Source organism: Mus caroli, chromosome 5, assembly GCF_900094665.2.
Source record: "Mus caroli chromosome 5, CAROLI_EIJ_v1.1, whole genome shotgun sequence".
Classification (NCBI taxonomy): domain Eukaryota; kingdom Metazoa; phylum Chordata; class Mammalia; order Rodentia; family Muridae; genus Mus; species Mus caroli.
Window position 1 is genome coordinate 69,552,791 of NC_034574.1, and position 17,219 is coordinate 69,570,009.

Below are 17,219 nucleotides of genomic sequence, written 5' to 3' on the forward strand. Positions count from 1 at the left end.
TAGAGCCACGTTGAAAGTTTCTGTTAGTCTGCAGCCACACCCCCTCAATGGGCAGGATCTGGTCTGAAAGTTCCGTTATTCTAGGGTAAACTTAATAGCTCCATGCTGACTATCCGGTGGACCGAGCTGTTATCGATACAATGTGATAGTCAAAAGCCAAGCCAAATAGCTCAAAAGATAATCAAAGTTTCCTATTAGCTTTCGATTTGAGGTATGATGCATAAAGTCTGGCACTAGAATATTCTATTATGAGCATCAACTCTCTAGAAGATTTAATGGCGTATAAGTTGCCATATTTGTCTTACAAAATGAAAAGTCAGTAGAACCCACACTATGTGAATTTGAATTACTATAGAGTGGTTCTTGTGCAGTTGGCACAGAGTCAAGAGTATAGTGTGCCAAGAAAAAGATCCCCGTTGTATACTCTGCCCAGATTTCATTTTGAGCTTCTAGAAATTTCTATTGCTACTAAACCAAAGTTAAAGGAACCTTTAACTTAACTCTCTAAAACTCATTATTATTCTTATTTTGAGGAATAGTTTAGGATATATGTAAGCAATGATCAGTGAAACAATACACTAATCCCAGCATTTGAGAGGCAGAAGCGGATGTATCTCTGTAAGTTCGAGGCCAGCCTGGTCCACAGAATGAGTTTCAGGGCAGTCAGGGCTACACAGAGAAACCCTGTCTGGAAAAACAAAACAAAACAAAAACAACAAAAAACCCAAAACAACAACAAGAAGTTACCCAGAAAAGCCCAGTTGACTAATCCGCTATGCACTGGAACTATCCAGTATCAGCTCTGAATCACGCTTGCCACCAGCATTGAAATTATTGATCCTGTTTTGGACACTGGGACCTTTGATTCGTTATAGAGTATATGTTACGGTTGGTTTTCTGCGTCTTTTGTCACAGAAGATTTTTGCTTTAGTATTAAATAAGAAGCCTGAATTTTGGTATCTTTGTATTTGCAGCATCAAAAGGCCCGGTAGACGTGAGTTCCAACGCTTCTATTGAAATAGCCATGACAGCAAGTATGGAGCTAAGTCTCATTGCTTCTGACTAACCCACAAAAAGACAAGATAATCTTTCTAAGATATCGAAGTCAATATTTAATTTCATTATGAGTGGGGACAATAATGACCGAATATCACTGTGTTCAAATGCACTGGAACTCAGCAATACAATCGCTAGCTTTTTCTATCTCTGAAGGGACATCTTTCCACTTGTGCGACTCAGGAGTCCCAGATCCATTCTGATAGCTTGGACCATGCAGGGTGAAACCTCTTTATGGTCCAGGTCACTCGAGTTACTATTTTATGCTGGTACCCGGGACCGGGACTACTTCCAGAGAAGGTGGTTGACTGACAGTCTTTTATTCTTGCCCCTTGCAAGGTGCGTCTCGACCCTCGCCTTCAGCCCTCCATCTGGCCATTCCTGCAGCGGTGGAGAGGGCACTGGTAAGTCCCACAGGGTGTCCTGGGCTAACTCCTGCTTTCAAGTCAGCCCGGGTGCAAAGTGTCCGGCATTCACCAACCGAGCTCGGCGGGCAGCGCGGCGGTGTCCGGGCGGGGCGGGCGCGGGTCCGAGCGGCCGAGGCGAGCGCGGGCGGAGCATGTGACCACGGCGCGCGGGGCTGGGCGCGCAGTGCCGCGCGGTGGCGGCGGCGGGGAGAGCAATGGAGGCCGCGGGCGCTTGAGAGCCGGCCGCGCTACTGGGGCTGCTGCTGCTGCGGAGGCTCGGCGGGCTGGGACGTTCCCGGGGCGTGCGGCTCTCGCCAATCCCTCTCTCCACGGCGGCGCCCTGCGAAACCGCAGGTGAGCTCCCCTCGGTCGCGGGAACAGACAATGGGCAGCGGGTGGCTTCTCTCTCCGGCGGGGCCCGCGCGAGACTCCTACCTTGCCCCGGGCGTGGGCTCGCACGGCCGGCGGAGGTCTTTGGGGCGACGACCCCATGCGCGGGGCAGTCCCTCTCTTCTGGATCTGTGCGGAGCGTGCTCATTCGTGGGTCCCTGGAAGGAACCTGCGAGAGGACTGCACCCCGGGAACTTGCCGAGAGCGTGGGACTCGCTCAGCCCCGCGCTCCTTCCCGCGCCTTGTCCGGTTCCCGGGTCCCCAGCGCAGAGCCGGACCTCGCTAACCAGGAGCTGAGACGCGGACACGCTCAGCCGGGTCCCCAGGCTGCATTGCTTTGTTTAACCTCTGCCGAGCCGATGCGCACAAACTCTTGTTGCCCCAGTTCTGATGAGCTACCAGTTTGATGGCAGAGGCGAACAAAGGTTTCCCTCCCAGGGCTGGAGCCGGGCACCGCAAGCCGCCGGGGCGTGAAATGGGCTCGCCTTATCTTCTCCCATCGCGGCTGTTTCCCCGCAGCTATAACCGCCCTTTCTTGCAGAGCTCTGTGGTGGCGAGATTGGACCTCTAACCCCTTGGATGCAGTGGGTGGGGTACTATGGCTTTTAAAAAAAGAACCGAGTATCAGCCAAGAACAGACATTTGAATTTTATGTTAGATGTTTGCACACTCTCAATGGCTTTCCGAATTGTGGATTTCAAGGGGGAAATGTATATTTGAAGACATTGATTCAGTGTAGGGGGAGGGTGGAGAAAACCTAGTAACTGTGACCATGTGTTGTGAAATTTTAATATGGTTTTACAAATACAGGCCGGGAAACTGATCTGGCATTGGGTGTAGGTGAGGGTGTGTGTGTGTGTGTGTGTGTGTGTGTGTGTGTGTGTGTGTGATAGGGAGGTGGCAGCGGTGGCAGGGGAGTGGTTAGAATACAAAGGATACGGCAGTTTTAGTAAAAGGTTTTAGTAGATATCCCGTGGCAAATAAGCAATTAATTAAACTGTCAGTTAAATCAATGTTCCCCCGTAAAAATTACCTCCAGTAGTTGTTGAATTATATAATAAGATGGCTAGCGGTCATTTGGCATTGTCTGTGACTTGGGTATCTGAATACAGTGATCGATTTTGAGTAATTTTTAAAGAGTCGACAAAAGGAAGGCACCTTGGCCACCACCTTTATTGCTTGACTTTTTTTTTCCCCCTCAAGAGAAAACTGCCTATAAGAAAAAAGAAATTCAAGGCCAGTTTTAAAAAGAAACATTTGAAAATGTATCTTGAATTGGTTATATGGTTGCATTATGCTAACTCATAAATGTGTGTGGGTGAGGGGTGGGGTCCTGCAATAAAACCTTATTATTATTATTTTTTTACTATTGTTTACTTAAATCTTACTCCAAAGTTTTTGTTTAGAGTCACCTGTGACAATTGGGAGACTTTCAAGACTTTTCAATATAAACAGAGCACTGAATTTGGAGCCAGGAAGGCAATAGTGCTGACATTAGAGTTAGGTAAAAACAAAATTATATAGTTCTTCATAATCGGCAAAGCACTGTTAACAGCAGAAGTTATTGCTGCTAGGCGGAAAGCTGCATTTTATGTTTTCTTCTTATGCAATTTTGTAGCAATTTTTGTCCGTTTTATGTATGTTTCCATGTGTACTACTCATGTGCATGTATCGTGTATGTGTGCATGCGCCCATCTGTTCACACACGTGCAGCTGCTGGAGGCCAACGGTCTAACGCTCTCCATCATTCTCTTCCTTGTATTTTGAGACAGGGTCTCTTATTGAATTGAACCTGAAGCACATCAATTTGGCTGGATTGGCAGGCCAATGCCCCGCCCCACCAGTACCTCCTTCATATGTCTAGCTTTTACATATGTACCGAGGATCCAAACTCAAGTCCTCGTGCTTGTATGGCAGGAGCCCAGTTATTGTCTGCTTTTGCAATCTGTATATCTTTCGTTGTTTTTTGTTTGTTTGTTTTTGTTTTGCTTTGTTTTGTTTTGAGACAGAGTCTCATCTAGCCCTGGCTGGCTTTGAACTCATTGTTTAGCCAAGCATGGCCTTGAACTCCTGATCCTCCTGCTTCCACCTCCAGGGTGCTGGGATTGCTGGTGTGTGCGTCTACATCAAGCTGCAGTCTGTTTCTACCAAGGCACAGAGGTATTCAGTAGTTAGTGGTGGAACAAGCTAGTGATAAAGAAAATGCAAATGAGTAAAATGCACATGGGTGCAGCTGGCTTACAGTGATGAGTATTTGCTGAAGACCTACTATGTGTCAAGAGCTGCAAAGCATTTCCACGTGTGGGTCCATGAAAGCCTAGAGCCTTACTTTTACAGTCATAGTTGATATGCATATTCATGGAACATGGGGCCTTTCGGGTGGTCTCTGTGATGCCACCCTATAGCTGACAGGAATAGGAGGACATTTCACTTGTTGAGCATGGTTGTTTTTCACGGGCTCCTTGTGCAGAGGCAGGGCAGATGTTATCATTGTGATTTGTAGGTAAGGAAATCCAGACACAGCGGGATTAAATGACTTGCCAACTCTTGCCACTAAAGCAATGGTGCCAGGGGCCGACGCTGGATCGCATGCCTGGTGCTTTGGCCCCGAATCACAACCTCCTCTGAGACACTGGGCTTCCCCTAGAAAACAACAGTCTAGTTAAAGTCTACATCCTGGATACATTCTATACAAGGAAGAGTAGGTAAATATGCCAGCTTCTTGAGTTGGGGGACTGCACTTGAAACCGGCTGTTCTTGTAACAAGCCCTTTGTGTGGCAAGTAGTTTAAAATTTCAGCTTCCTCCTCTGTAAGATTCCTTTTTTCCTGAAGGAATTGTGTGAGGGTCAGATGAAATGGTATGCACATATCCTTTGCGAAATATCAACGTAAGCAAGGCAGGACAGTTTATCTTTATTCTCATTATTAAAAGGTAAAAGGGTGGGTTTGAATTAAGAGATGTATTATTTCCTGGTATGCAAACACTGTGTGTGTGTGTGCGTGTGTGTGTACATGTATGTGCGTGATTGTTTTTGTTTTTTGTTTTTTTGGACCAGATGTAGGACCTTACAGATACTCAGCAAGCACTCTGTCCCTGAGACACGTCCCCAGTCCCTGGGACAGAGTTGCTGTGTAGTCTAGTCCCTGTCTTGGCCTTTCACCTGCTGGAATTTTTGGCACACATCACCATGCCCAGCACCAATGATATGTTTTTAAACTCTCGAGGTGGTGTTAGAGTTCCCATGTGTTTTCCATATCACTTTAAAGATGCTACTTAAGATCCACTAAATGATTCTGGTACTCAAGAAAGCACCAATGGAAAGGATTGTCCGGTGAAGTGCACTCTGTAAAAGTCTGTTGTGGGGTCTCTACGTTTCTCCTTCAAACCCCTCCATCAGTTGGAGTTTCAATGTCACATTACAAATAGAAAGACATTCTTAGAGAATCAAATGATAAAGTGCTTGCCCAGAAAATCTTAGGGAGCCTAGTCTCCCCCTCCCCCACACACATGTGTTTCATAAACACTTCTTTTGTCATAGTTGACATTTATTGAGTGACTCTCATGGCCAAGGTTCCAAACTAAGCAGTCTATCTGTATGTTATCTAGTTTAGCCCTCACGACTGTCCGGGCAGGAGGCCTTGTGTTTCCATTTGATAATTGAAATTATGACTCAATGAGCGTTTTATGAACTTGTCCAAGGTCCCAAAGTTAGTGAGGGACAATGTGGGGGTTCAGCCTGAGTCTTGCTGGACCTCAAAGCCTGTTTCTCCTCTTGATCACACTACTCTTCTGGGGTCCCTTCACACTGATGGAGGCAGATGTTTCATTCCTTAAAAAGAACCATAAATGTGGGTGCAACATTTAACGTTTCCCTAATATAGCACATGGTTTATAGCTTCCTTTGAAAGGACTCGTTTGAAGTCCATTGTGAAGTCGGTTTGTAAGTAAGAAAGCTTACACAGGAAGCCAGTAATTCATTTTGACTTGGCTGGTCTTTAATGTAAATATTTTTGGAGTAGCTTCTCAGGTTTTTGCGATAGAGTCAATTAATTGGTCATTTTTATTGGGCGCTCAAAGGTTTAATATATCTTCAGAAGAGACACAATATAGCTGCACAACTATAAAAAGACTTCATTATAAATGAGTGCCGGCTGTGGGTAAGGCACAAATGAAGACTTAAAAGCCACAGAGGGTGCTTTATAGTGCATTGATTGGTCTCAAAAATCACAAGGCAGTAAAAGTGATTTTAGAAAGTACATGTAAGAAACTATCATCAACTATTATACATGTAGTATGTTGAATCTCTGTGTGTGTTCCATTTTTTTTAAAAGTAACAGTTCTTATGTTTTAGCAATTATTTAACTTTAATACATTTTTTGTTTCTGGGATTCTCCTGCTTTTAAAAATATTGTGAGGAAGCTACAAAGATGGCTCACGGGACAAAATGTTTGCTGTGCAGACACGGGGACCTGAGTCTGGATCCCCATTACCCATGTGAAAGGCCGGGCATGGTGAAATGTGTATGTAAACCCAGTGCTAAGAGTGGAAGTGAGGGTCCCAAGGGGTGGAAGTGGGGGTCCCGAGGGTTTGTTGAATGGTGAATTCCAGATCTAGTGAGGGACATGACCTCAGAAAGCATACGATGGAGAGCTAATTGAGCACAAGCATTTATTAAAATGTTGCCTTTTCTGAGAAAGATTCTCAGGTAGCCTAGGTTAGCCTTTAGATCTTTATGTAACTAAGACTGGCCATGAAACCCTGATTGTCCTTTTTCTACCTCACAGATACTGGCATTACACAGAAACATGTGCTGACCCACCTCTACGAGAGAGAGCGGGGAAGGAAGGAGAGAGAAGAGAGAAAGGAGACAGAGAAAAGAGAGGAGAGAGAGAGGGAGGAGAGAGAGGAGAGAGAATTGGAGAGAGATGAGGAGAGAGAGGTAAAAGGGGGGAGAGAAGGGAAAGAGGAAGGGAGGAGAGAGAAAGAGGGAAAAGAAAGGAGAGAGAGAAGAGAGAAAGAGAGAAGACAGAAGAGAGGGACAGAGAGAGGAGAGACAGGAGAGAGAGGAGAGACAAAGAGGGAAGAGAAAAAAGAGAGGAGAGAGGAGAGAGAGAGAGAGAGAGAGAGAGAGAGAGAGAGAGAGAGAGATATGCCCACAGAGGCCAGTGGAAGGGTTGTATCATCAGGATTTGGAATTCCTGATGGTTGTGAGCCACCCTATGTGGGCCTTGGGAACTGAACTTGGATCTTCTGGAGGAGTGGAAAGCATTCTTAATCTCGGAATTGACTCTCCATCACCATGTTTTAATTTTTAAATTACATGTGTGTTTCTGTATCCATGTGGGGTACGTGCACATGCGTGCAGAGTGCCTGCAGAGGCCAAAGGCATTGGTTACTCTAGAACTGGGGTTAAGGTGGTTGTGAGCCCTCCAGCCCGGGGAACTGGCACCTGGCAGTGGCCGTTCTGCAGGAACAGCACGGGATAGTAACTGTGGAGCCCTCTCTCCAGCCCCAAAGCTGACAAGTTTTAAATCCGGATTTGTATAAATAGTGGTGCTTTGAAGCAGCAGCTTCATGACTTACGTGTTTTGGAAATTTGTGTATTTCTGCTTGTCAATCATTTTTTTCTTCTTCTTCTGAGATTAGTTGTAACTCAATGTAGATATAGTTGTATTTAGTGTTAAGCATTCAATTTTGTCCTTAGGTTAGCTATGAAGAAATTCACTTGCAAGCTGGGCATACCTGGAATCCTGATGTTCAGGAGACCAGGGCAGTAGGATCAGAAGTTCAAGGGCAGCCTGTGTTGCCTAGGAAGGCCTGTCTCAAAACATAAGTAAAAAACCCCAAGCCATATAAAAATGATTTTGCATCTAATGAAACCATGTATCATTGTAGTGTCCCAGACTCATTGGCATGGCCCATGCAGCAATGAAGGTTGTATCTTTATTAACATATTCCAGAAAGTTCTTGTGTGCATGCTTGTTAAAACATTGACAATGCAAAGTATATCTTCAAATTTATTCTTTATTTTCTAATGCTTACTCCCTAATGAACTGTTATTTTTTTTTGTAAGAATCAAGAAACTTAGCTACTGGACATGATGGTACACACCTTTAGTCCCAGCACTTGGGAGGCAGTGGCAGGTGGATGTCTTGGAGGCTACCCTGGTCTACAAAGGAAGTTCAAGGGCAGCTAGGGCTACATGGAAAGACCCTGTCTTGTAAGACAAAATGCAAAAGAAACTTAGCTGTCGGATGGTCCCAGTTGCTCTAATTTATGTTTAGGAAGATAATAAATTTGGCTTTTATGACATTTCACCCCCTTTATTATTGGTGTGAAAATTCTTAGAGACAGACACTAAGTCATTTGGATACTTTCTTATACAGAAGACTTTGAAGCAGATGAGAGCGGCTCAGCAGTGTAGATGTGTGGTCTCCACACACGAGACAAGTGCAGGGTTGCAGAGCCCCTACTCCATAAGTGGAACCTGATTTTACAGAATGTCAGTAGAAAGACAGAAAATGCCCCCGAGAGATGCTTTATAGCCAGTCAATGGTAAAGTGACATTACCACATATCTTACAGAAGCCAAATAGAACAATACCATATGCATAAGCTTCTATATTCTAGAAAGTTCGTATGTGTGTGCTAGTTAAAACACTGACAATACAAAGTTCATCTTCAAATGAGTACTGGAATCCTCAGCAGTCCTTCCAAATATTGGTAAACTTGTCCGATGGGTGCTGTGCTGAGAGGAAATTTCAGTACTCTTGCTTCTCAGATTGGCGTTGTGTTCAAAGCCAGTCACTTGGGGGAGGTCAGAAAACAGTGGCTCCCTAGAGACAGATGGTCAGAATAGGATGGAGGAGCTGGTAGTAGCTGCGCAGAGGAGTTATTCTGAGAGAGGAGTAAAGAGGACCAGCTTAATAAAAAGGTACTGACTGGTCTGGGGGAGGAACCCACTGGCCAGGTCCACTCACCTCAAAGGTTTGGCTGGCACTAAGGCAGATCTGGAGTCAGGCTGTGGGTGAAGCTGGGCAGCTTGAACCCTTGGTAATTATTGAAGTCTAAGAAGAGCCCGCGTCAGTAAGTTATCAATGAAATTTCACATATGTGATTGTTAGCCTGTGTTTTCCTCAACTAGGAGAAGATGAAAGGGAAGAAACGCCATCATCCTGAGATCACGGTTAGCAGGCGACAAGATTTTACCACACCACACCCCACAGCCATAGCCATGTATGGTCTTCAGGGAAGATCAGTCGCAGCTGGTGTTCTTGGGAGTTCTGTGACAGAGCCAGCAGGATTGTTTTGACACTGCTTCAGAATTTCCTTCTCTCTTTTTTTATTTCTTATTTTTTGTTTTTTGAGATGTTTTTGAAAAAAATCTTCAATTTTTAATTTAAAATTTAAACTGATACATAAAACATATAATGTATATAATAGTCAGGTGCCATGTGATGTTTCCATATTTGTATACCAGTGATATATGAATCAAGGGAAACATCATTTCGCTCTGAGGAATTCTGACTAATACATCTTGAGTGACATTTTTTTTTCTCTTTGGGTGTCCCAGTGGCAGCCGTGGTCGGGCTTCCTGGCTTTCTTTATGGTGCACCTGCCAGTCCACGTTTGTGATGGGTTAACTGTTTCTTAGAGTTAATGAGGTCGGGGTCATAGGTTCAGTGCCTGGGAAGGCTAGCTAGCTTTGCTTTGTTCTGCAATTGCTTATTGTACTCTTAGCCCAGACCAGCCATCTGGCGGAGGCAGATCTCGGATCACAAAGGGACTAATAAACAATACAGTGTGTGTGGTGGTGGGGGAGCCTGGGGAATCTCTCTGTCGATGCTGAGTACTTGGGGAAATGATTGCAAATCATGTGCAGATTTTTATTTCACAGCATCACCTTAATATGTGGATGATAGCATAATCAACAGACAGTTTTCTTATTCTTATTAAACTCCCATTTTATGTTTTTCCCCCCTTCTTACTACTTTTTAAGATGCTTCATTAAGACAACACTCACTTATACATTGTCTCGAATGTTCTTAACTTACCTGGAGGTTTGTAGGACCTTGGTGGTGAGAGTCAGGGTTAGAGTGATTGATAGGACAATTTACTGGTTTAACAGCCGCTGAGTTATAAAGAACAATGTTACAATGAAAAGCAAACACCTTTTTGTTTGTTTTTAGTTTTGTTTTAAGAATTTCTGGAGAGCTACTTTATAGCATTTCTAAGTGTGGCCTGATCTGTAAATCTGTCGTCTTCTTTATTAGAATATCTTGTAGTGCTGAGAGAAATATCAGAGGCTAATTAGACCAGGGCAGTGGCATATGGCCCCACTGGTCCCAAGAGATGTGCTGATAGTCTAAAATACGTGCTGGGTTATTGGGATGAGAAAAGTTGTAAACAAAGCCACTAGTGATTTCTAAATGTTAACTACACATTGAAATTGTAACATTTTGGCTATGATAGATTAAGTAAAATATTAATTATTCTTGATTTTGGATATCTTTATGGTTTTCAGTGTGTTCATTAGATAACTTAAGAAAATGTTTCATTATATATGTAGCTTGCATTGTATGTTGGTTAGGCATCACTGAGCTAGACCAACCCCTCTGATTAGAGGCTGAGTAACTGGGCTGAGCTCTCTATTGCCCAGAGCACACCCTGTTAGTAGGATGAGCAGGAAATCTGGACCGCCAGTGGACTTAGATGTACACAGTTGTTATATCAGGTCTGTGCTGAGGTCATTGTATGTTGGATATGAAGCTCTACTAATTTTTCTACGCACAGTCATCCAAGGACAGGATGGCATCATTTTGTTCATAATGTTATTTAGGCTGTTTAATCTTCTGAAATGGGTCAGAGGTCCTGTAGCCCTATTAGGTTCTGAGAAAGGCATATTAAAATACTAGACAATAGGGGCTGGGGAGATGGCTCAATAGTAATGTGCTTATGTGTTCTTATGTTAAAAGGCCAGGCTTGATAGTGCATGCCTTTGATCCCAGGCCTGGGGATACGGAGCCAGGAGGACCCCTGCAACTTACCAGCCAGCCAGTCAAACTCTAAGTTCAGTGAGAGGCCAGGACTCAGACAATAAGGTGAAGAGTGAGGGCACCCAGTGTTGACTTCTGACCTTCTTACACATGCATACACATGTCCCTGCACACATGTAAACACATACATGTGAACCCAATAACAGAAGTAAGAGATGCTACCAGTTGTAACTCTGGGGAAAATACGGTGCCCAACCGAGTGGGCACTTTAACAAGCATTTCTTATGGGTGCTCACGGGTGAACTGCGGACAGAGTAGCTGCTGCACTCTTCTCTGTGGCCATGACTAATACCTTAAAGATGTCTGTGTTAAGAGGCATCAAGTCTAGTACTTCTTTCTGGTACATGCTCAGTTCCCAGTGATTATTGGTTTGTTATCCACTGCTCAGAGACAAGTCGTAAACAACCGTTTTGTTAGGGAGCTCTGATGCTTCACTTAAACTCACAATCCAGACATTGTGAATATTCACAAATCTGTCCTTTTAAAGGAGCAAGGGAAAGAAGATAAATATTTATGACACAAATGGGGTTAAACTGGCATGTTTCTAACTTATCTTTTCCTATGCTTTTTGATGGTTGCAGATAGCTCTAGTTGGTTCTGGGTACAGAGAAGCCAAACTGGGCAGGAATTCCCACTTCCCCGGGGCGGGGGTAGGGGGTAGGTGTAAGGGAAATGAGTGCCTGTGTCCTGTGTTGTGAACTTCAGTGAAAAGTACCATTTCCATCTTCAAGCCCAAGCCTGACTACTGTAAATGTGCTGGGCACCCTAGTGTAACACAGGTGACAGCTTAGGGTTAGATTACGTGGATGTGACATGGTAGACCTCAGTTATGTTTGCCATAGGTTTTTTTTATTTATTTTTATTTTATGTGCACTTTGTGTTTTGCTTGCATGTATGTCTGTGTGAGGATGTTTGGTCCCCTCGAACTGAAGTTACAGACAGTTGTGAGGCGCCAAGTGGGTGCTGGGAATTGAAATGGGATCCTCTGGAAGAGCAGCCAGTGCTCTTAACCTCTGAGCCATCTTCACAATCCCTTGCCATGGTTTCTCACTTGAAAAACAAAAAACAAACAAACAAACAACCCCAACAACTGTGTCGTATTGTTGAACACCACATTCTGGTCGATGTTTGACGATTTGCATACTGATTCCTTGTGTAGCCAGGACTAATGGCATCCTCTGTCTAGCAATAAGAGTTCTTCCCCTTTGGGTCGTTTCCATGGGCAGCTGCAATGGTGGAGTCTGGATTGGCAATAGGAGTCACACTGAATGTGGAAAGGCAGGAGGTACCCTGTGGGTCCCCTTGTCCCTTGCCACCCCAGCTGTTTGTGCTGGGCGCTGTGGAGTTGGTAGGTAACATAAAAATAAAGAACACACGTGGCTACAGAAGACCAATGGGGAAGAGCTTACATGGTCTCAGTGGCGTGAGACTGGAGGAAGGCGTGGTATTTCTGGGGAGGGAAGGAAGAGTGAAGAAAGAGCAGGAGGAGGTTCATGGGCCAACAATATTTGAGCAGGGTCTTGAAGGGTGGGTAGGAATTTAGCAGTAGGAAAAGGATGGAGAGGTATCACCACCCTGTGGAACACAGCTTATGTGGAACACAGTGTACTCCAATAAACCAGGAAGCCATCCCTTACCAGATACCAAGCCTGTGAGCAACTTAATCTTAGACTTCCCAGCCTCCAGGGCTATAATAAAAATCTTTGTGATTGTAAATCACGCAGTCTGTGCACTTTTGCTGTAGAAACAAGATCAGACTAAGCAACACCTGTTGTGGCAGATGCCCGGGCACTGAGTTCAAAAAACACGTTGGCTTTCTAGGGGTGGGTGAGAGAAGACAGGTCCAGTTCTGCAGCTCCGTATTGCTTCTAATTGGCCTCATATGACTTTGAATGTGTCGCTTTATGGCCATGGGCCTCAAATATCTCACGTGGAAGGGGAAAGAGTTAGCCAGCCAACAGATGTACGCATCTGAGACTGCCTCTGTGCCCGGCACTGTTGAGCATGTTTGCCCACCAGACCTGCATGGCAGAGATGATACTCTGTTACAAGAGAGGGACAATAAACAGTGATGCATTTATCCTGTTAGTCTATAATGGGCGGTCAGGCAGGGAATGGCACCTGTTATCAAGGTAGACTAGCCCAGGGTGGTATGAATGGAATAGAAGAAGCCATGAGGATATTTGTAATCTCTTCCGATTCTAAAATACTAAGTCTAATTAAGTGAAGAGCCACGGGTTCAGTCTCTTCAACACTGCTTACAATCCATTTCTAAGTAAATGTCCTTACAGTCTTGATTAGATCCATGCGGCCACTGATGGGCAGGGAGTATTGCAATAGCTCACTACATACAGATTGCCTTCTTTAGTGCCACGGAAAGAAAATGCCCTGGGACATCTTTCATTTCAAGCCTTGAGGCTCAAGGCACTGAGTAGTTCACCAGCTGGATTTAGGGTGGCCGTTCGATAGACCAGCGGGCTCGCCTACGTTACTTTAATATAAATTAAATGAAGTGGGAGCCCTGGGACAAACCTGTTTTAATTACAATTGGAACACATCTTTGGAGACTGACTGTTAGAATCATTACACTGTTATTATGGTTTTTTTTTTTTAAGTATTGTTAATAAGCTGGGTCTAGCCTGAGGTCTTCATTTGCAGATGAATCTTCTCAACTGAGGTGAAAAGGCTGAAGAGAACAAGCGTTCATCTTCAGCATCATTGCTGTTGGTGATGTGAAGGAGCTGAACAGAGGTAGAGGGGTGTGCTGGGGGGCAGCTTGTCCTGTTCCGGGACCGTGGCCCAGTGGCCGACTGTGTGGTTCAATCCTCAGCACCAAATCCAGAAGCAAAGCAGAAGGAAACCAGCCACGGCCCGTTTCTAGTGGGAGATGCTGGTCTGGGTGAGCCACATTCTCCTTTGACAGATGGTCTAGTTTTACGTTGATCTCCCATGCCTCTGTCTGCAGTGCTGGGAAGCTAGCTTGGTAGACTCTCTGCGGAGATAGTCCTGGGCTATGATCCCTGACCTTGGCTGGCACGGAATCCATGGTTGTGCCGCTTTGTTTCCTGGGATAGACTTCACAGCCAGTGAAACCAGCCCTGTGTGAATTATTTAACTCTTCTTGTCCACAGAGGAGGCGACTGAGTGACTTACACACTCAGGCCTGCGAGTGTACTTCTGCTGCTTCTAGTGAAGACAGGGACCTTCAGCGTCTCTGGCTCAGCCCCGATGTTGTTTCTAGTCCCCCCAACCCGCACATTACCCCATTTTGACAGTCACAATCCTTGTTATAATGTGATTCGTATTTTAAAGTCAAATTCTCATCATATTTTTGGCATGCATCTGTCTTCCTTGGAACGCTCAGTTATTTTGTATAAAACTAGGAAATACGGAGGAAAAAGAAGAGGAGGGGCACAGGGAAGGTAGCTCTGCTCTGACTGACACTGCATTAACGGGGCGTGTTGGGAGTCCCTTTGCTTATCACATTTGAATGTCCAATATTTTGTTTTTTTTCTTCAAATGTTCAAAAAAATAAAAATAAAACCCTTGTCTCCGCATTGTGGTGAAATAACAGAACACCATCCACACCTCTTTTTTTTTTCTCATTTTTGAACATTTGGTTTTATTATTTTCTTTTATCATTTAGAAGATAATAGCAATGACATTTTGTTTTATTCTTTTTTATTTATTCATCGTTTTTAATTATTTACATTTCAAATGTTATCCCCCAACCCAGTCACCCCTCCACAAAGCCCCCTATCCCATCCTCATCCCCTTTGCCTCTAAGAGGGTGCTCCCTCACCCATTCACCCACTCCTGCCTCACCTCTCTAGCATCCCTCTATGCTTGGAGTATCAAGCCTCCACAGGACCAAGTACTTCCCCTCCCACTGATGCCAGATGAGGCAGTCTTCTGCTACATAAGTAGTGGAAGTCATGGACCAGCCCATGTGTACTCTCTGGTGGTTTAGTCCCTGGGAAGCTCTGAGAGGTCTGGTTGGTTGATACTGTTGTTCTTCCTATGGGGTTGCAATCCCCTTCAGCTCCTTCAGTCCTTCCTCTAACCTTCCATTGGGGGTCCCTGGCCTCAGTCCAGTGGTTGGCTGTGAGTATCTGCATCTGTATTGGTCAAGTGCTCGCAGAGCCTCAGAACAGCCATACCAGGCTCCTGTCTGCAAGCACATCTTGGCTTCAACAATAGTACCTGGGTTTGGTGTCTGCAACATCCACACCTCTTTAAATGTATGACTTGTTGGCATTTATTACATTCATAATATTAAACATAGGAACCACCTATCGCCATGTTCTATGTCTGGACACTGTGGGGGGTGGACGGCACGAGTGTGGGGGTTGGGGGTGGTCACAGGACAAGTTTCAGGAGTCCGCTCTCCTCCACTTTGTTTCTCCTGCAATTGTGTGGCATCCTCTGGGCTAACTGGCCCATTCCTGGGAATTTGCCTATTCCAGGTGTTCCGTATCAGCAGGATTGTATAACATTTGAGTTTGGGGGTTTCATCTATTCATTTCACATATATTCAGAGTTCATCCGTGCAAGAGTATGTACCAGGCCTTTCTTTTTTGACAATGCATATGTTATGATTGAATGTACATAAAAGATTAAAGATGCATTTATCTTTTCAGAACATACACATTTTTCGATTGATTGGTGGATGTTTGGCTACTGTGAATAAAGGCGCTGTGGAGGTGGATATACAGTGGCTGTATCCTGCTCTACTCTTTGGCTATACTCAAGAGTGCGGTGCTGAGCCATACGGCAATCCTGTGTTGGACTTTGTGAGAGCTCTCCAAGCTAAATCACATGGTCACTACATCATTTTCTATTCCTGGTAACAATGGGCTGGGATTCTAGTCTCCACACCTTCACCAATACTTGTTGTCTTCTGTCTCTTGACATCTTTTGTCATCCTATTGAGAGCTACAATCTCATTTTGCTTTTGATTTGTGTATCCGTAAGTCTAATCACCTTGAATATCCCTTTAATGGGATTATTTGCCATTAGTGTATCCTGTTTGGAGAAATGTCTCTTTTAACCCTTGGCTCATTTGTTAAGTAAGATCTTTGCCTGCCTTCCTTCCTTCCTTCCTTCCTTCCTTCCTTCCTTCCTTCCTCCTTCTCTCCCTCAGTTTCCTCCTCCTCTTCTTCCCCTTCCCTTCTCCTTTTGTCTTTCTTTGCTGTTGAGTTGTATGACTTGTATATCTAGATACCAATCAGCAAGTAGATGATTTACAAATACTGTCTCCCATCCTGCCTTTCTTTTCATTCTCTGGATCGAGTTCACTTTTTAAAAAAAAACAAAAACCAACTAGACTCTATTTACAAAGGCAAAAGGAAGATACTGCTGAGTAACACCAGAACTGTCATAGCCAAGCTTCCCCCATCGCATGCCTTTTGACTCCAATCACTGATTTCCACCCGAAGCTGATGAACCGCACTTAGTTTACTCTGCTTAAAGTCTTTATGGCCTTTACTGCCACTTGAAAGCCATCACAGAGGGCAATGGGGAGAAAGCGCCCAGGTATGCTTTGCTGACTCTCTCCATCTGGCAAAGAATATTTTTCTGTAATCTGTGAAACTTCGAATTTAGCCAGACTCTTCCTATGAATCTTTAGAAACTTGCCTTCAAGAGTGACTTCGGGAGGAACTACATGGGGGAGGTGTAAGTTTTCAGTAAGTGGTCCTTTGTCTTTAAATTTCATTTTTTAAGTGAAAGGAGGCTCATGGGCGGTTTTAGAGATCGCATTGCTTTCTGACATGCCCTTGCGGAGACGTGAAGATGGGAGATGGAAGGCTCTCTAGGCTTCAAGTGACTAAGAGAGTTGTGTAGAAACAGCTGCTCTTGTAGCATTCGGTAAACCTTAGTGGGCTGTAGAATTAACATTGGTAATTAGGTGGGAACCAAAATACGAATATAGCTGTTATCCACAGCTCTGTGCTCACAGCATGTGGAGGGTGGCATCTCAGGTCTCAGAACGTATGACCCAGGTGCTGCACGGGTAGATTCAAGCAATATAGGTTGTTTGTTTCCTTTAATAGTTAATAAATTAATTAAGCGTGTATTGTTGTTTTTCCTGCATGTACGTGTACACCACATGTATGCCTGGTGCCCATGGAGTCCAGAAGAGAACATCCAGATCTTCTAGAACTCGAGTTACAGACAGTTGTGAGCCGCCCTGTGGGTGCCGGGAACCAAATCCTTTTGAAAAGCAATCAGTGTCCTTAATTGCTGAGCTATCGCTCTGGTGTCTGTTTTGGTTTTCTTATAAGTGAACAAGAGTTGCTCTTGGATATA

The 17,219-nt window shown here is 44.5% G+C and overlaps 2 protein-coding genes across 3 annotated transcripts in view; one reads left to right on the forward strand and one right to left on the reverse strand.

Annotated features, from left to right (window-relative positions):
• Window positions 1-504: 504 nt before the first annotated feature.
• On the reverse strand, window positions 505-2,305 carry LOC110293954 (translation initiation factor IF-2-like). The gene has a single exon (XM_021161861.1). The coding sequence runs from the start codon at window positions 1,999-2,001 to the stop codon at window positions 1,498-1,500; it is 504 nt and encodes a 167-aa protein (XP_021017520.1). The 5' UTR covers window positions 2,002-2,305; the 3' UTR covers window positions 505-1,497.
• The window catches only part of Kiaa1211 (KIAA1211 ortholog), a 217,949-nt gene continuing 202,467 nt past the window's right edge, over window positions 1,738-17,219 (forward strand). For both annotated transcript variants that reach the window (XM_029477876.1, XM_029477878.1), the window contains exon 1: window positions 1,738-1,817. The gene's annotated coding sequence lies outside the window, so the exon portion shown is untranslated. The remainder of the gene's footprint in view (window positions 1,818-17,219) is intronic.